The sequence below is a fragment of the Rhinoderma darwinii genome, chromosome 4 (assembly GCF_050947455.1).
Source record: "Rhinoderma darwinii isolate aRhiDar2 chromosome 4, aRhiDar2.hap1, whole genome shotgun sequence".
NCBI classification, from domain to species: Eukaryota; Metazoa; Chordata; class Amphibia; order Anura; family Rhinodermatidae; genus Rhinoderma; species Rhinoderma darwinii.
In genome coordinates, this window is record NC_134690.1 from 175935472 (window position 1) to 175956366 (window position 20895).

Here is a 20895-nt window from a genome sequence, read left to right on the forward strand (position 1 = left end):
CCCCTTAGATGCCGCAATCAAAAGCGATTGTGGCATCTCAGTGGTTTGTAGCCAATCTGCATCGCCACGATGTGGTCGCGGGGGTGCCGAATGTTGCTATGGCAACCGGAGGTCTAACAATGGCTTCCTGGTCTGCCACGAATGGAAGCCTATTATGCCCTGCCTGGAGGCGGGACCTAATAGGCTTGCTGTCAGTGAATAACTGACAGCTCTAATGCATTGCACTATGTGGGTAGTGCAATGTATTAGAGTAAAGACCAGAGGTGCAGGCCTTCAAGTCCCCTAGTGGCACAAAAAAAAAAAAATTAAAAAAGTAAATGAAAATGTTGTATAAAAGTTTCAAGTTAATAAAAGCAAAAACTGCCTTTTTCCTATAATAAGCCTTTTATTATAGGTAAAAAATGAAAACGTTAAAAAGTACACATATTTGGTATCACCGCTTCCGTGACGACCCAAATTTTAACACTATAATGTTATTTTTTCTGCACATTGAACACAGAAAAAACAATGCCAGAATCGCTATTTTTTTGGGTCACCACTCCTGCCAAAATATAGAATAAAAAATGATCAAAAATTAGAATGTACCCCAAAATAGTACCAATAAAAACTACAACCTGGCCTGCAAAAAACAAGCCGTTACACAGTTTTTTTGACTGAATAAAAAAGTTATGGCTCTCAGAATATGGTGAAACAGAAAATAAATAATATTAAAAAAAAAAGTGATTTTATTGTGCAAACGCTGCAAAACATAAACTATATACATACGGTAATGCCATAATCGTACCGACCCGCATAATAAAGTAAAAACTGACATTTGTAGCTCACAGTGAACACTGTAAAAAAAAAAAAGAATAAAAAACATTGTCAGAATTGATTGTTTTTGGTCACCTTGCTTTCCAAAAAATGGAATAAAAAGTGATCAAATGTATTCCTAAATGATACCAATGAAAACTACAGATTGTCCCGCAACAAACAAGCCCTAACACATCTCTGTTGGAGAAAAAAATAAAAAAAGTTCTGGCTCTCAGAATATGGCAGTACAAAATGTGCAGCGTGTTCCAAAAGCGGATAAGATTCGGTGCCATTTATCAGTGCGACACTGGCCACATATCTATGGATTATTATTTATTTACCACATTACTATACCCGCTTATTATACCCTGATGTACTCCGCACAGATTACATATGCCCCACATTATAAACTGAAATACCAGTGAAACCCCAAACAGAAAAACTACCAAGCTAAATTTGCACACCAAAAGCCAAATGGTGCTCCCTTCTGAAGCCCACAGTGTGCCCAAACAGCAGATAACGTCCGCACACTAGTCCTTCTCAATGAATTAGAGTTCCATCAAAAAGTTAATTTATTTCAGTAACTCAATTCACAAAGTGAAACTCATATTATATAGATTCATTACACACAGAGTGATCTAATTCCAGCATTTTTTTCTTTTAATGTTGATGATTATGGCTAACAGTTAATGAAAACCCAATATTTAGTGCCTCCGAAAATGTGAATATTATATAAGTGACACAGTGATACTGTGGTTATTAAACCAGGTATTGGTACTTTTGGCAGTGTGGGCAGGTGCCAAGTCCTGCTGGAAAATGAAATCAGCATCTCCATAAAGCTTGTCAGCAGAGTAGGCCTCAAAATCCACTAGGTGTTCCTTCGCTTCTGAGGCCTGTGCTTCGGTCCATTACCACACTAGAGCCACATGTGGGATATTTCTAAAAACGGCAATCTAATCTGGGCAATAAATATTGAGTTGTGTTTCTCTGGTAAATCCTTCTGTGTTACAGAAAAAAATGAATGAAAACAGATTTTCTGCAAAAAAAAATGTGTACATTTCACCTCCACTTTGCTTTAATTCCTGTGAAACGCCTAAAGGGTTAAGATTTTTTTTTAATGCTGTTTTGAATACTTTGAGGGGTGCAGTTTTTACAATGGGGGATTTATAGGAGGTTTCTAATAAATAGGGCCCTGAAAAGCCACTACAAAAGTAAACTGGTCCCTAAAAAAACGCTTTTTAAATTTTCTTGAAAATGTGAGAAATTGCTGCTAAAGTTCTAAGCCTTGTAACGCCCTTGAAAAATAAAATAATGTAAAAAAAATGATGCAAACTAAATGTAGACATATGGGATATGTGAACTAGGAACTGTTTTGTCTGGTATTACTACTATCTGTTTTACAAGCAGATACATTGAAATTTCTAAAAATGCCAATTTTTGCTAATTTTCTCAAAATGTTGGTGTTTTTCACAAATAAACACTGAACGTATCGACCAAATTGTACCACTATCCTAAAGTACAATGTGTCACGAGAAAACAGCGTCAGAATCGCTTGAAAAAATAAAAGTATTCCAAAGTTCTTACCACATAAATTGACACGTCAGATTTTAAAAAACTGGCCAGGTCCATTAGGCGAAAACAACCTGTGTCCTTATGGCGTTAAAGGTGAACTTAATAAATAAATATATATATATATATATATATATATATATATATATATATATATATATATATATATATATATATGTTTGTTTGTTTGTTTGTTTTTGTTGTACAATGTATTGCTACTAATTATGTATGTTTATATGAGCAAATCTGCATCACCTTAAAAACTTGTAATTAATAAAAAGTAGAAAACAAAACAGTAAGCATATACATACTTATAACTACCAGCACAATACAGTTATCATGTCTATTATGGTGAATAACGTACTGAAAATATAAATAGCAACTTCACCCAGTACTTAAAGGCTATGTAAGCCTTTGCTGACATTTCGAAAAGAAGAGTCATTCAAGCAATGCTAAGCTGTTTTTTCCCCTGCACTAGAACTTCTATGCGGCACCCAGTGTGTTATAATGACTACTGATGCAACCACTATATTTTATTACATCCAGGTTTCCAATCTTCTTAAAAACAGGATTGTAAATATTATTTTTTAAAAGCTTTTACTATAGTTTTACACTACAGCAAAGAACAGAGTATTGTAAGTCAGCTAATACTGATGCGCACTTACAAAGATAAACCTTTATATAGAAGTGTTCTTGTAATGCAATTGTCACATGTTCACAGGTGCCTCAAGATGAATGGGGAGGGTATCCCTCCGGGAGTAAAGATGAGGAGATTCCCTGTCGAAGAATGAGAAGTGGGAGTTATATAAAAGCCATGGAAGAAGACAGTGGAGACTCTGATACAAGTCCAAAAACATCCCCTAAAATGTCAGCCAGACCCGAACCTTTATTGAAATCAATAGTACAGCGATCGCATGGAGATGTCCAAAAGTAAGTTCCTTCATACTGGAAATACACTTTATATCATATTTATATCTTTCTTTATGATTGTATGACAAACGGGCCTCTAAGAATCAGGCAACATTTAGTCGATGTTGCTGGATTCCTTGGCTTTTTTTTAACAATGAAACGTTGTCACCGCTAGTGGGAACCTACAATTAATAGGGGACAAAGTTAAATACTGGACCCAATCTATGACTGGGTTGTAGTGACTATATTTCACCAGAAACGTAAACTTTTCCCTTCCTAAAATGTAAAACTGACCCTATATTAGTAAGTTAGAAGTTAGAGCAGCAAGCAAAATTTTAACATTATCTTTATCCACTTACAGAGATATTGGCATTTTTCTATTTTGTTGTGACAAACATTTTTGCAAAAGTGACAACGGAAAGTGCAGCCATATCAGTTGTCCTCTTTCAATTAGCTTCCCAGAAATTGATGGTAATACTGTAATTTTGAGATTTTAAAATAAGCTGACAAAATTACAGTTTATCATCCACTTCGGACAAGCAAATTCAAAGGTGACAACCAATATCACTTCCTGTTTATACACTTCTGTAAAAATGACCACCAGACAAAGCATAAAAACAACAATATCCCTGAAAGTGAATAAAACATAATTACTATTTTTTGTTGCTACTTCTCGAAGTTCTGATTTAATAACATAAGGTCATTTTTATGTTTGTGAGAACCATTTCTATTTGTCAATATTTTCTTATATCTTTTTGTACACATTTAAAATCAGCAATATATTGTTTTGTTTTTTTATAAGAATTTCCATGTTGCACCATACTTTTATGCATTGGTACCTAAAAGGCTAAAGCATAGTAAAATAAGGGGCAAATCTATTTTTCTGTTCTTACCAAAAATATATATGGATTGAAGCTTACACTATTAAATGTTTGCTTTTCGCTTGGCAATATATTGTTTATATCTATCTTAAAGGACCAATATAATTTGTGTTATCGATATATCGTAACATAACACTGATGGTGACGGTTTGGCACAGCAGCCTCTCAACTATAATGCATAGATATTTATTTATGTATTATAGCAACTATTAAAACAGACATTCATTGAAAGTAGACACAAATATTGATACTATGCAAAATTAGTTGGATCACTGTAATCTTCCAGTTTGTGGATCATAGTGTTTTCTACTATCGACTGGGTTGACACAAAATCTTTATATTACATTTAATGTTATACAAGAGGATAACTATTGGGCACGCATACTCCCCAATGAAAGTCTAAAATCAGCATTCTGCATATAATCTTTAGAACCCTAATCAGTAGCCAAATTAATTTATTTGAATATACTACAGTAAAAACAGAGTTACGTGGTTCAGCTGCCCCATGAGTTAATGGTAGAGTGCCGCACCTGTTGCCCTAATTGGTGTGATGTAATACTGAGAGAACCATCCACTGCAATGACTGGTATCCATGTTGATGCAGCAACATCCCATAATGTCAATCTCCCTCAGTAGGACATCTGGAAAGAGCTTTCACAGCAAACCTAGGTACATTTTCTGATATTAAAAAAGTTAATTGGGAACTGTTACATTTAATTAAGTAACTTAGACTGACATTAACAAGCACTCAGTAGTACAGAGGTTACTAATTGTAGAGAATATAATTTTTATTAAATCAACCACACAAAAAAATAGAAGGAAAGGCATTAAAACCATGTGACTGGAAATTAATTGGAAGCAAATGCTGTTTATCATCTGTAAACAGATCAGCCTTACAATGCATTAAATGAATTAACTTAGCAATTGCATTCAGAAAAAGACACAGGACCAAATGGAAGTGAGATTCAATTAGAAAGCGAACAGACACATGTAGGCAGCTTGCGAATCTTTTTAGCATAGGTCTGACTCCATTTCAGTCTGCTTAAGAACAAACAATATAGAGCATATAGTATGTGTGTGAAGAAAATAAATAACTGTGCACCTACTGCTATCACTACATGCTGTAGAAAAAGAAGATAACCTAATGATACACATTCAATACCAATATTATTGGCCAGATTTCATTGAATAACACACACATACACACACACACTTAACAACAAATAATGTTTAATGATATGTTGGCCTCCAAGGGACTCAGAAGACATAATATCAAATGATATTATCATTCATGGGGCCCTTGGAGTGAGGTGGCCAAGACCTGGTTGGTCCCATCTCCTTTGCTACTGGTTGATGGGGATCTGTGCAGGAATCTTCTGTGTAGAGTAACTGCATTGTTAGTAAGAGGGTGGTTAATTGGCCCAAGGGACATGGAGGAGGAAATCAACACTAGGCCCTTCCGTCCTTGATGATAAAACCCAGCACCATAACGGGGGCCCTAGTTTGATTTATTATATGGGCCACTTCTCTTTTATGTATGCTACTACCTAATAATAATAATATTTATAAGTATTAACATATCTATAAATAATGCAGCCTTAAACAGTGCATTAGTTTAATATAATAAATTGTAAAATGTGACAAGATTTCATCTACAGTATATGAAGTACAAAAATCTAAAAAGTAATAAATGAACAATAGATTATAATATTGGTCTATTGAGTCCCCTGTACAAATCCCCATGTTTTGCCCATGTACATTTTCTCCTTCATGGATAAGTATCCAACTTAAAACCAATGATGAATAAAATGTCAATACCCACTTAACAAAAACATCTGAGAAAAAACATAGGGAGATCCCACTCTGCATGGTTCCTATAGACCAGAATGGAGAGAGCAACAAACATGCGCAGACACCTCCCCATTCAATCTACGCAGAGCCGCCATAAGGGCAGTATAGCTGGTACTGCTGTCAGGGACCCAGGCAAATGACTCTAAAAAGTGGCCTACCCTCACCTACCAATTCTTACCTCCTTCAAGTAGTCATCCTATGGGACCTGAGCCTACTATATCATGTAAGGGAAACTGCAAATGTCCCAATTAATCTTCTGTTTCCCCATTCTATAGGGACCCATCAAATATGCGATATGGACCTGAGCCATTTATAGGCCTGTATTAATTTGCCATATTTAAATGTTATTGTAGTTATGGCAGTTAGAGAGGGAAAGTGACAGGTAAGCTGTGTGAACTAAACAAACAAACTTGCATACATTATATTTACAGCTATAGAATTTTTCTCTGATTCCTACGACAAAACTATCGCAACATGTTTGCTGCCTCACTCATCATTGTAGATGTTGTTGGTTTACAATCCTACCGCCCATTTCGCCCCTCAGTAAATTCTGTCCACATAAGTCCCTCTCTACTTAACTCGCCGATGTACAGCTCCCATGCACTATTCACTTTGCTGAATCACCTTAACCCATCTCATCCCACTGCTAAACACAAAGGTTGCTCTCATAAATCACTGAACCATCTGCTGTCTCTTTCCATTCTCCTGCTGCTAGCTGCAGGGGACATCTGAAACCAACTCATGACCCATCCAGCGCTGCTAACTACCGACCGGTCTCTAATCTCCCCTTCATCTTCGAACGCTTTGTCTACTCTCGCCTCATCCGCTATCTCTCTGATAACTCCATTCTAGTCCCCTTACAATCTAGTTTCCGCACTCTACACTCCACAGAGACTGCCCTTACTAAAGTCTCAAATGATCTCTTGGCAGCTAAATCGGACGGTAAGTACTCTCTCCTGGTTCTTCTGGATCTCTTCTGTAGCCTTTGACACTGTAGACCACAAACTCCTACTTAACATGCTCCACTCTATTGGCCTTATAGACACAACTCGCTCTTTGTTTTCCTCCTATCTCTCTGACCGCTCGTTCAGTGTGCCATTTGCAGGTTCTACTTCTCCTCTTCCACTTGCTATCGGGGTTGCTCAGGGATCAGTCCTAGGTCCGCTCCTCTTTTCTCTCTACACAGCGCATATTGGCCAAACTATCAGCAGATTTGGCTTCCAGTACCATCTCTACACTGATGACACCCAATTATATGCCTCTTCCCATGACATCACCACTGCTCTAATACAAAACACCAGTGATTGTCTGTCCGCTGTCTCTAACATCATGTCCTCTCTCTATCTGAAACTGAATCTTTCTAAAACTGAGCTCCTTGTGTTCCCACCATCTACTAACCTACCTAAACCTGATATCTCCATCTCAGTGTATGGCACTACCATAACTCCTAGGCAGCACACCCGCTGTCTCGGGGTTGGTTTTGACTCCGATCTTACCTTTACTCCTCACATTCAACCACTTACACGCTCTTGTCATTTTCACCTCAAACACATCTCCAGAATCCACCCTTTTCTTACTGAGGAAACAGCCAAAACTCTTATTGTTGCTCTGATTCAATGCAGCAGCCAGACTCAACTTTCTGACCAACCGCTACACCAACGCCTGAATGAAGAATAGGTTATAATATTGGTCTATTGAGTCTCCTGTACAAACCCCCATGTTTTGCCCATGTACATTTTCTCCTTCATGGATAAGTATCCAACTTAAAATGGAGAGAGTAACAAACCTGCGCAGACACCTCCCCATTCAATCTACGCAGGGCCGCCATCAGGGCAGTATAGATGGTACTGCTGTCAGGTGCCCAGGCAAATGACTCCAAAAAGTGGCCTACCCTCACCTGTCAATTCTTACCTCCCTTCAAGTAGTCATCCTATGGGACCTGAGCCTATTATATAATGTAAGGGAAACTGCAAAAGTCCATATTAGTCTTCTGTTTCCCTATTCTATAGGGACCCATCAAATATGCGATATGGACCTGATCGATTCATAGGCCACTATTAATTTTCCATATATAAATGTTATAGTACTACTGTGTGTGAAATTCAGGGACATAACAAGAGGGGGGCATGCGGGTCACTTGCCCTGGGAACAGTTAGATAGGGATGTGGAGAGGAGAGCAGGAAGTGGGTATTTGGAGGTCCTGCCTTCCCCCTCCCATTCCTGCCTGTGCTGCTTTATAGAAGCTCTGTTCAGACAGACAGGAGAGGGAGGCAGTACAGAGGGCAACTCTAGCAGGAATCAGGCTCAGTCCTCTGCTTTACATGGCTCCTTCTCCACTTAAAGAAGAAATGTTAAATTTGATGACTGAGGGGGGACAAATTAAGAAAGCTACAGTTCTAGGGAAATCTATCCTTCCAAGCGTTTATTAAAAGTAAACAAGAGCATCTAAGATGGAGAATGTGAGATATAGAAAGGCTACCAAGGAACATTGGGCATTTGTCTGTATAGGGTCCAGATACTTCTTCTGGCAGCAACCTCACCAGGCAGATAGATTGTCAAGGTACCCCCTTATTCTCCTGATAGGTGGGAGTTTGAGTGGGTTGCCCACCTATCAGACGTTTATCGCATATCTTATAGATATGCCAATAATATATTTCGTGGGAAAACTCTTAACCAACCACAGCCCATATTCATATATATACCAGAAAACACATAATTTATTGCGATATACACACAAATCAATGCACTACGGATGTAGCCATCCTTATCTTGACTCTGATAACTTGCTGCTATGTGATATTACACAACAAAAGTCATTGAAAAGCCATTAAAAAAGTCAAGTTAAAGTTTCTTGACACTGTGTATTTAATGCACTGAAAGTCAGGATAAAAACGGCTACATCTGTATATACATCAACCTATATCGATGTATAAAACACACACACATAAAAGAAAAACATTTATAATATAATAGTCCGTATGAATACATTCGCCTCCACGCACCTGGTGCTGTCATTGCCGTTCGTTGTTGTTCTCCCAACCTCCGGGAACGTTGAACAAGACTGAAATCTCGGCCTAGGCACGTAGCGATCTGCCGTAGTGATAAACCAGGGTCTCTCAGTTCAAGTATTCTGTCTCCTTCAGTGTGCGACAAGTGGAGATAACTGGCACGTCAACGAACAGGAGGCATCACACAATCATCCCACATCACTTGATCCGATTTTTGAGGTTTCATGTGGCTAAAAAAACTTTGCTTTCAATCTGGCTTTTATGCCCCTCCCACGTGCCACAGATTGGAGCAAGGTGCTTGATCATTTTCAGATCCTAGCGACACCTGCTACTTCCTCGATTTGCATAACTTTACGGCTTGCCCTTCTTGGTGTTGCAATTTCAATGTTAAGGAGTGTATATTCACAAGATTTATTATTATCATATATTATCTTGTCAACGTACTCAACATTCAAGCACTCTGGAGAAATGTTATACAGGGCACATGATTCATTTCTGCATAATGAATTAAATAGATTCTAGTACAATTAGAAAAAGGGGTAGATTTTTTTTATATTCAATATAAGTAATCATCATCAAAGGCATAACTTCAGACTTCTGGGCCTGATTGCAAAATGTGTAACAAGGCCCCCACAAACTATGTGTCATTTATAATGCTGGTGTCATCCTATGTAGCAGAGAGGCTTTATAGGGACTCTCAGGTACCAGGTCATGGGTATAACTGCTACCTCTGCATTCCCTATAGCTACACCCTTGATCACCATGTTCATGGCTACAAACAAATTCAAAAACAAAACAAAGAAAACATAGCTGCATTGCTGACAAAGATAAAATAAAATACATTTAACGTATTATAACCTATATCCACTGTATAACACATCAACAAAATATGCAGTATACTCTATATTGTTAGGCCACCGGTTGCTATACCAAATTATTGGAGCCCCGTGTTCGCATTTTACGGTGCTGATGGCTGTCTAGCCACCTAGATGTTGTGGTCGCTATTGACCACGACATTGAAGGGGGGTTAAACAGCTGGAATTGGAAGTAACTTCCCACCCACTGGACATAACTATACGTCCATTTACAGGAAGGCACAACTAATATGGATGTACAGTTATGTCCAAATGCGGGAAGGGGTTACAGGGGCCATACACATGAGATAGCTGTCAGCTGAATGCGCATTCGGCCAATAGCTGTGTCACCTAACTCAATGGGGAGAGGAAGTAAGCCGGTGCCAGACCCCATCCCTGCATGAACAAAGGATTATGCATGTTAAAAGACAATATGTCAGGAGGCCCCCGCAAATAAGATTATTGGCCGATCCCTACAGAAATTGTTGGGTTTGGACAACTTTTACCATGTATTTATGGCCAGTTTAAATCTAAATGACAGATTGTACTTCCACGGCAGGAATATTTAGGAATAATGCATGGTAGTATAAGTGGTATGTGTCTCATGATCAAGACAGTGATAGCACTTTAATAGCCTCCTTTCTTTACCCTACCCCATTCGCATTTATCCTGCCATTAATGCCATAATTACACTGCCGGGCTTACTGTATTCCAAAGAGGATGTTTATTGGCCGCAGAAATTAACCACAGCAATCAAGTCAAATAATATAAACATGAAATTGAACTGAGACCCTTTTTTTAGTGATATAGTTACATAGTTACATAGTTTGTACGGTTGAAAAAAGACACATGTCCATCAAGTTCAACCAAGGGATGGGAAAGGGGAAGTAAAAAATTTCTACACATAGCAGTTTATATTTTTTTGTTCTAGGAAATTATCTAAGCCTTTTTTAAAGCCATCTACTGTCCCTGCTGCGACCAGCTCCTGCGGTAGGCTATTCCATAGATTCACAGTTCTCACAGTAAAGAAGCCTTGTCGCCTCTGCAGGTTGAACCTTTTTTTCTCCAGACGGAGGGAGTGCCCCCTTGTTTTTTGAGGGGGTTTTACATGGAACAGGATTTCACCATATTTTTTGTATGCGCCATTCATATATTTATATAAGTTAATCATGTCCCCCCTTAGTCGTCTTTTCTCAAGGCTAAATAGGTTTAGTTCTTTTAATCTTTCCTCATAACTTAGATTCTCCATGCCCCTTATTAGCTTCGTTGCTCTTCTTTGTATTTTTTCCAACTCCAGGGCATCCTTTCTATGAACTGGAGCCCAGAACTGGACTGCATATTCTAGATGAGGCCTCACTAATGCTTTGTAAAGTGGTAATATTACATCCCTGTCCCGCGAGTCCATGCCTCTTTTTATACACGACAATATTTTGCTGGCCTTTGAAGCAGCTGATTGACACTGCATGCTGAAATTTAGTTTATGATTTACAAGTACACCCAGATCCTTCTCAACAATTGACTCCCCCAGTGTAGCTCCCCCTAGGACATATGATGCTTGCAGGTTTTTCGTACCCAGATGCATAACTTTACATTTATCTACATTAAACTTCATTTGCCAAGTGGACGCCCAAACACATAGTTTGTTTAAATCTGCCTGCAATTCACAAACATCTTCCATAGTCTGAACTATATTGCATAGCTTGGTGTCATCTGCAAAAATAGAAATAGTGCTATTAATCCCATCCTCTATATCATTAATAAATAAGTTGAATAATAGTGGTCCCAGCACTGAACCCTGGGGTAAACCACTTATAACTGGGGACCATTCAGAGTAGGAATCATTGACCACAACTCTCTCGATACGGTCCTTGAGCCAATTCTCAATCCAATTACAAACTATACTTTCTAAACCTATAGTCCTTAATTTACCCATTAGATGTCTATGAGGGACAGTGTCGAATGCCTTTGCAAAGTCCAAAAACACTATATCCACAGCGGCCCCTCTGTCTAGGCTTCTGCTTACCTCTTCATAAAAACAAATCAGGTTGGTTTGACAGCTTCTGTCCTTTGTAAAACCATGCTGGCTGTCACTTATAATACTATTTATTGTCACATAATTCTGTATATAGTCCCACAATAGCCCCTCAAACATTTTCCCCACAATTGATGTTAAGCTTACTGGTCTATAATTACCCGGCGAAGACCTAGAGCCCTTTTTGAAAATAGGCACCACATTTGCCCTGCGCCAGTCCCTTGGCACTATACCACTCATGAGAGACTCTCTAAATATTATGAAGAGGGGGACAGAAATAACTGAACTAAGCTCTTTAAGAACTCTAGGGTGTAACCCATCTGGTCCCGGGGCCTTGTGTACATTTATTTTATTTAATTTAGCTTGGACCATATCTACATTCATCCAATTCAGTATATCAACTGATATATTAACAGAACCGGCAGCGGCTACATCAGCTGCTCCTTCTTCTGTTGTATATACAGAGCGGAAGAACCCATTTAGTAACTCTGCCTTCTCTTGATCCCCTGTGACCAACTCCCCATTACCACTATCTAAGGGTCCTACATGTTCAGACCTGGGCTTTTTTGCATTTATATGCTTGAAGAATTTTTTAGGATTTGTTTTACTATCCTTGGCCACCTGCCTTTCATTTTGTATTTTTGCTGATTTTATTACATTTTTACAGATTTTATTAAGCTCTTTATATTTTACAAAGGCTGCAGATGTACCCTCAGATTTGTAAATGATTTTTAAATGCCCTTTTTTTGTCATGTATTGCCCCTTTCACAGAAGGTGTAAGCCATGTGGGGTTTATTTTAGTCGTTTATACTTGTTACCTGTAGGAATACATTTTGCACTATAATTACCCAAAGTAGATTTGAAAATCTCCCATTTATCATTTGTCCCATTATTTGACATTAGTTCTTCCCAGTCTATATCCTGAATTGCTGCCCTCATCCTGGGGAAATTGGCTTTCTTAAAATTAAATGTTTTTGCCCTCCCAGCCTGCGTTTGTTTTTTACAGTATAGGTAAAATATAACTATATTATGATCACTGTTACCAAGGTTTTCACGAACATTGACATTCCCAACAAGCTCTGCATTATTAGAAATGACCAGATCCAACAGAGCTTCACCTCTAGTCGGGTCTTCCACAAACTGGCACATAAAGTTTTCCTGCAACAGGTTGAGGAAATGTCTCCCCTTTGCAGTTGAAGCCGAACCATGACACCAATTAATATCCCGATAATTAAAATCTCCCATTATCACAACAGTACCCGCCTGTGCAGCCCGCTCCATTTGTTTATATATTTGACCTTCTATCTCTTCAGTTATATTTGGGGGTCTATAGATTACACCAAAAGTAATTTTTTCAGTGTTTACTTCCCTTTGTAATTCCACCCACAAGTTTCAACCTCCTCACAGTCTTCACCCTCTAATGTCTCATTTACACTCACCTTCATATCGCTTCTCACATACAGACATACACCACCGCCTTTCCTAGATAAGGTCATAAGCTGGCAAGACGCCATATTTAACAATAAACCACTGATTCCAATAACTTGACTATCCTACACAAACTAAGCCATCTACCTACACTTAAAACATTATACAAACCATCCCGGGTATCTTCAGTCAATTCATTTTGCCAATGATGAGGAGTTTTGTACCATTACATGCCTGTCACCTAACTTTTGATATGACTATCCCCGTACACCTGCCGACCTAGTAAACAGGGAGGGTTAGAAAGATTTGGGGCCACTATATTCAGAAGGCTGTGCCAGCCAATACCTTTCTCTAGATCGACCCATTAATTTTTTTTATTACTGATCAGCCTTCATACCACGCTCCCATTATGCTTTCCTACCATTCGTTTGGTTTCTGTATTCTTATGCTCATGCTAGAAAATACAATAATCAATTCCTCTTGACAGACTTTGTCTTACAAATCATCTCCTCATCTGTCCTATGTAGATATGATAAAGTTAGGCAGCGTAAGGTGAAATAAACTAGACCTGGCAATCAACGTCATCGCTAAATATTAAACATTAAGCCACCTTTTATACAAGCATTGTACTTCCATACATTATGCAGTATAATCCTGCATGATGGAGTTCTCTAATGCAGCGTTTCTGCACTCCCAGCTCTGACAAGTCTGTTGCTGTACTCTACAATCTGATGAAAAATGGGGTTTAAACTTGTATGAAGAGAGCAATTTCTCATCCTTTATCTTGCAGCTGCCTAGCACCGCTACTTTCTCTTCCTCAATCAATTATTACTGAATAAGATTCTGATTATGTTTCATTATCTCTGTAGCCAAGGCATTTATATAAATAATTACATTTTTGGAGACTTGAATTTGGTTGGAGATGTGTATATGTATATATGTATAAAGTATATGATTATCGCATACAGATTTACACTTATGATTATACTGTACAGTATAAGTATGCATACTGTGGTATACTGAAGTGCTATAAATGTGCCCTAAAAGACTGCATGTTATTGAAATATTCATTCTGCAAATTAGTTTAATTCAGTTTAATCATTAAAAAAGTTATCTAAGCTTATGAAACATGCAGAAAGGTACCTACAATGCATTCGGAAAGTATTCAGACCCTTTACATTTTTTTCACATTTTGTTATGTTGAGGCCTTGTGCTAAAATAAAATAAAAAATTTATGTTTTTCCTCATCATTCTGCACTCAGTACCCCATAATAACAAAGTGAAAACAGAATGTTAGTAATCTTTGCTTATTTATTGAAAAGGAAAAACAACAATATTACATTGACATAAGTATTCAGACCCTTTACCCGGTACTTCGATGAAGCACCTTTGGCAGCGATGACAGCCTCCAGTCCTCTTGGGTATGATGCCTCAAGGTTTGCACACCTGGATATGGGGATTTTCTGCTATTCTTCTCTGCAGATCCTCTCAAGCTCTGTCAGGTTGGACGGGGACCGTCTGTAGACAGTAATATTCAGGTCTCCCCAGAGATGTTCGATTGGGTTCAAGTCAGGGCTCTGGCTGGGCCACTCAAGGACATTCACAGAGTTGTAACTAAGCCTCTCCTGTGTTGTCTTGGCTGTGTGCTTAGGGTCATTGTCTTATTGGAAGGTGAACCCTCGGCCCAGCCTGAGGTCCAGAGTACTCTGGATCAGGTTTTCATTAAGAATATATCTCTGTACTTTGCGCCATTCAGCTTTCCCTCAACCCTGACCTGTTTTTCAGCGGCTAGGACAGGGAGACCTGGATGGTATTGGGCAGGTGATGAGCAGTGCCTGGTTTCCTCCAGACATGACGCTTAGAATTGAGACCAAAAAGTTCAATCTTGGCTTTATCAGATAACAGAATCTTGTTTCTCACAGTCTGAGAGTTCTTTAGGTGTTTTTTTTGCAAACTCCAGGTGAGCTTTCATGTGTCTTTTGCTGAGGAGAGGCTTCTTTCTGGCCACTCTGCCATAAAGCCCAGATAGGTGGAGTGCTGAAGTAATGGTTGACCTTCTAGAAGTTTTTCCCATTTGCACACAGGATCTTTCGACCTCAGCCAGAGTGACCATTGGGTTATTGGTCACCTCTCTTACCAAGGCCCTTCTCCCCCGAAATACTTAGTTTGGTGTGGCTGCCAGTTCTAGTAAGAGTCCTGGTTGTTCCAAACTTCCATTTAAGAATTATGGAGGCCACTGTACTCTTGGGAACTTTCAGTGCAGCATAAATGTCTTGTACCCTTCTCCAGATCTGTGCCTCCACACAATCCTGTCTCTGAGCTCCATAGTCCGTTCTTTCCTCCTCATGGCTTCGTATTTACTCTATGAATTGGTAGCTGTGAGACCTTATATAGACAGGGGTATGTCTTTCCATATCCTGTTCAATCAACAGAATTTACCATGGGTGGACTCCAATCAAGGTGTAGAAACATTTCAAAGATAATCTGGAGAAATGGGAGGCCCCCAGAGATAAATTTCAAATGTCATAGCAAAGGGTGTGAATACTTATGTCAATGCGAAATTTTGAGTTTTTCATTTTTAATGAATTTGCAAAAATTTCTAAAATTCTGTTTCCACTTTGTCATTATGGGGTATTGAGTGCAGAATGTTTGGGAATGTTTTTTTAAAATATTAGCACAAGGCCTCAACTTAACAAAATGTAAAAAAAAGTGAAAGAGTCTGAAGACTTTCCGAATGCACTGTATACTGTATGTGTCTGAATGTTCACCAGATGATGTCACCATAGCTCACATGTAGTTATTTTTAATTTTCATTGTCTTGTCCAGATCTGTGCAGTACTGGTTTTTTTTTCTTCTCATTTTGCTAGGGTTTTATGTGGGCAGCATTATTGAATTTTCATAGGAATCTAAGATTTATTTGTGATTTAAAAACTGCAGAACCATTTTCTGGCTTCCTAGCACCTCATTCACATGGCAGAGCTTTGTGCACGTCACCTGTACAGTGGCACACATCAACCCTACGGCCCTTATGCGGCACCGTATTACAGTGCTATGCTACTCTAGAAGCATTGCTCCGTACTAAGGTATCCGATGGAGCATGTCACAATTTTTCTCTGCCGGATTTTTTTGAATACAACAGATAAAACCTCAGTATGAATATGAAAGCAATATTGATCCAGGAAGGAAAAACCCCCAAGACAAAAGTATTTTCCTTATCCTAGAGAAAAATTTCTCCACGAATCCAATTTGGCAATCAGAATACATTCCTGGATCAATGACCCATCCACAGTAATCTAGTAAACATAACTTGTAATATTATTACACTCAAGAAGACACCCAGTGAATTCACTATAACAACTTTCTCTGGCAGAGATTACCATAGTCACACATTTCCTGATATTTTCATGTAGAAACCTTCCTTCCTCTACACTTAGAGGATGCCCCCTTGTTAACGTTACAGTCCTGGGTATAAATAGATTACAAGTGAGATCACTGTATTGACCTTTAAAATATTTATATATAGTTATTAGGTCACCCCTCAGCCTTCTTTTTTGTAAACAAAATAATCCTAATTCTTATAATCTGGGTACTGTAGTTTACCCATTTAATTTTTTACTTTAGTTGCCTGCCTTTGAAACCACTCAAGATGACTTTCTTGAGCACTCGTGCCCCAAACTGTACAGATTATTCGTTGTGCAGTTTTACTATAGATTTATAAAGTGGTAGAACTTTGGTTCTCATCATGTGCATCTATGCCCTTTTTGATGCACTCCATGATCGTATTTGCTTTGGTAGCAGTTTACTGACACTGGTTGCTACAGTTAAGTTTACTGACAACTAAAATTTCGAAGTCCTTTTCCATGTCCGTTTTACTCAGGATTTTTCTATTTAGTATGTATTGGTGACATGTATTTTTCCTTCCCAAGTGCATAACCTTATATTTATCAGTGTTAAACCTCATTTGCCGCTTTTGTGCCCAAGCGTTAAACTGCTTCAGTTCTATTTGTAAAATAATACTGTCCTCCATTGTGTTAATTACTTTACACAGTCTAGTATCATTTTCAAACATCAAAATTTTACTGAGGAATCCCTCTCATTAATAAATATATTAAAGAGCATAGGGCCCAAAACTGATCCCTGTGGTACCCCACTAGTAACTGTGTCCCAATCGGAGTATGTACCATTAATAACAACCCTCTGTTTTGTATCACTGAGCCAGTTAGTCACCCACTTACACATATTTTCCACCAGTACAAGCGTTAAATGCTTTGTAAAAATCAAGATATATCTCCTCATAGAAGCTGATCATCTTAGTTTGACAGAACTGATCCGTCATAAAGCCATGTTGATTTGGAGTCATACCTTTATTGTCATTGAGATGACATTGAGAGTGTTCTATGCGGGGAAATTATTACCCCCCCCCCCCCATAGAGTCATCTGCAGTTAGTTAGATGGACCCCCTCTTGATGTATAATTAATCCCTCCCTAGCATCGGCTGATCAGTTTAAAATTAGCTGGGCAAAAGGCGAGTACCACACTAAACTCACCACATGACCACCGCCCTGCTTTCCTGTTCCTCTCTGGCGGTGTGTGCATCGTCAGAGAGGCGTGTTGTAACTTCTACCACTAGCAGATGTGCCTATCGTGACAAACGTCTGTTAGCCCTATCCTGCCCCTGAAAATGCTGTCCCTCCCCCAGGGCCGATTCTAGCTTTTCTGCTGCCTGAGGCGAAAATTGAAATGGCGCCCCCCCCAGATTTTGATTGACATTTACTTGGCTGTTCTACATCACCAGCAGCCTCCTCCAACTCTTGCAGATGCGCCGTTGCCTTGTACTAGCATGCTCAGCGCAGCCGGGCAGATTATACCTCGCTGCATCGTGCGTGCCCAAGTAGCACAAGGCAACGGCGCATCTAAGAAAGTTGGAGGAGACTGGTAGTGATGTATAACAGCTATAGGGATGTCAATCAAGCATGGAAAGGTGGGTTTGGAGGCAGCACCGCCCCATGACCCTTTAGTGAGTATTTAGCATATAGTGTGCGCCGTTTAAAAAGTTGATTTTGTAGATTTTGCTGCATCTGAAAAAAACCATACAGGGGAATGTTTGGAAATATTGCCAGGTCATGTATTACCGCATGGCGGCAGTACAAGGGGTTAAAACTACCTGACAGGTTCCCATTAAATATACAATAAATGTAAAACAATTCCATCTGCCCTGCAATTTTGTTGTTATTAATATATCCTACATAATTACAGCGTCACAACCAAGCTCTGACAAATACGGCTCCAGAACCAAGCTCAGTACATATGTACAGCCCCAGAACCAAGCTCATACATATATACAGCACCAGAAACAACCTCAGTACATATATACAGCCCCAGAACCAAGCTCATACATATAAACGGCATCAGAACAAAGCTCAGTACAAATAAACAGCATCAAAACAAAGCTCAGTACATATATACAGCACCAGAACAAAGCTCAGTACATAAATATAGCACCAGAACCAAACTCAGTACATATATACAGCTCCAGAACCAAGCTCAGTACATAAATATAGCACCAGAACCAAACTTAGTACATATATACAGCCCCAGAACCAAACTTCGTACATAAACACAACACCAGCACAAATACAGCTCAATTTAGTACAACCACTGCCGTATAGGTTTGTACGGCGTAAAACTACAGCTCCCAGCATGACCTGAACAATGGTAAGGATATGCTGGGAGTTGCTGTTTCCCCAACAAAAACAAATCATACCACCCATCATCTCGCTGCAGGCAGAATAAACATTTACATTAAGTGATTCACCAGTGACGTCTTTTCGGATTCCAGTTGTTCTTTTTCTCTTTTCTTCTCCATCCGATCCAGACCTCTATGATGACTTCTCCCGGCCATAACTCATTTCTGCAGTTTGCCACTCAGATGTCTTCAGCTTCTAATTTTTCAAAGATTTCTGCACCTATAAACGAAGAAAAATTCTCCTGGTGCCGCACACTGTTCCCCTAAATATAATGGCACAATACACTGTGTCCCTGTTTATAATAGCACCATACACTGTGTCCCACAGACACACACAGTGCCCCCTGTAGATAGTGCCCCTATAGAGCTCCCGGTAGATAGTGCCCCCATAGAGCTCCCTGTAGATAGTGCCCCCCATAGATAATGCCCTCATAGAGCCCCTGTAGATAGTGCCCCCTGTAGATAGTGCCCCCCATAGAGCTCCCTGTAGATAGCGCCACCCATAGAGCCCCCTGTTGATAGTGCAGCCCCTCTAGATAGTGCCCCCCATAGAGCCCCCTTTAGATAGTGCTTCCCTATGAGCCCCCTGTAGATAGTGCCACACATACAGCCCCCTGTAGATAGTGCCCCACATATAGCCCCCTGTAGATAGTGTCCCACATATAGCCCCCCTGTAGATAGTGCCCCACATATAGTCCCCCTGTAGATAGCGCTCTACATATAGCACCGCCTGTATATAGTGCCCCACATATAGCCCCCCTGTAAATAGTGCTTTACATATAGCCCCCCTTGTGGATTGTGTCCCACATAAAGCCTCCCCTGTAGATAATGCCACTCACACTTTTAAACAACTTTAAACAACTTTACATACTCACCTTGAACCTGTTCCTGCGCCATCCTTTATCAATGCAGGCCTTCTCTCTTCTGAGCAGGTCTGCTGGGGCTGAACAACACAAGCGGCACGATGATGTCATCGCGCCGCTTGTGTCGTTGAAAGGCGCTGATTGGCAGGGTAGCATGACTACCCCCATCAATCAGCGCCCTTCAACAACGGAAGCGGCGCGATGACGTCATCGCGCCGCTAGTGTAGTTGAAAGTCATTCTGCCCTGCCAATCAGCGTCATTGTAAGGACAATTTCCCTTTGGGGATAAAAAAAGTATCTATCTATCTATCAATGGTTTGGCATGGAACGTACCTGGCCATTCAGCGCTTATGCATGTAATTGTACCTGCGTCCTATAGACAAAGGTACAATTAGTGGTGGCGGCTGGTTTCAGTTGCGCCGCCGCCCCCTCAGAGAGGCAGAAGGCTGGATGGTGCGGCCCTACCCTCCCCATCAGCAGCGGCCGTATTCCCTCCAAGCCCGCCCCTGCTATTGCTCTTCCTGCCCCTCCTCCCCATTAGCGGCGCTAGTGTTAAAATGATGTGCGGTTCGGGTGGCTACGGGTCATATTATTATCCACTACTGTTACCAACAATAGTTTCCAGGCTCACTTTTTGACCCCTTTTTGAATATTGGCACCATATTTGCTATGCACCAGTCGTGCGGAACAGACCCTGTCATTATTTAATCCTTAACTATCAGAACTAATGGTCTGTTTATTACTGTACCTAATTCTCTTGGAACACGGGGATGTATCCCATCTCGACCCGTTGACGTGTCTATTTTTTAATCTTTTTAATGTGGTGCTGCACTTTTGCCTTGGTTAGATACGGATGTAGCCATCTTTAACTTGATTCTGACAACTTGCTGCAGTGTGATATCACACAACAAAAGCCATTGAAAAGTCATTGAAAAAGTCAAGATAAGGGATCTTGCCACTGT

The 20895-nt window shown here is 39.7% G+C and overlaps 1 protein-coding gene across 3 annotated transcripts in view; it reads left to right on the forward strand.

Annotated features, from left to right (window-relative positions):
* The window catches only part of DLGAP2 (DLG associated protein 2), a 500472-nt gene that overhangs the window by 366898 nt on the left and 112679 nt on the right, over positions 1 to 20895 (forward strand). For all 3 annotated transcript variants that reach the window (XM_075861923.1, XM_075861924.1, XM_075861922.1), the window contains one exon: positions 3083 to 3291. In XM_075861923.1, the coding sequence (XP_075718038.1) occupies positions 3083 to 3291 (209 nt within the window). The remainder of the gene's footprint in view (positions 1 to 3082; positions 3292 to 20895) is intronic.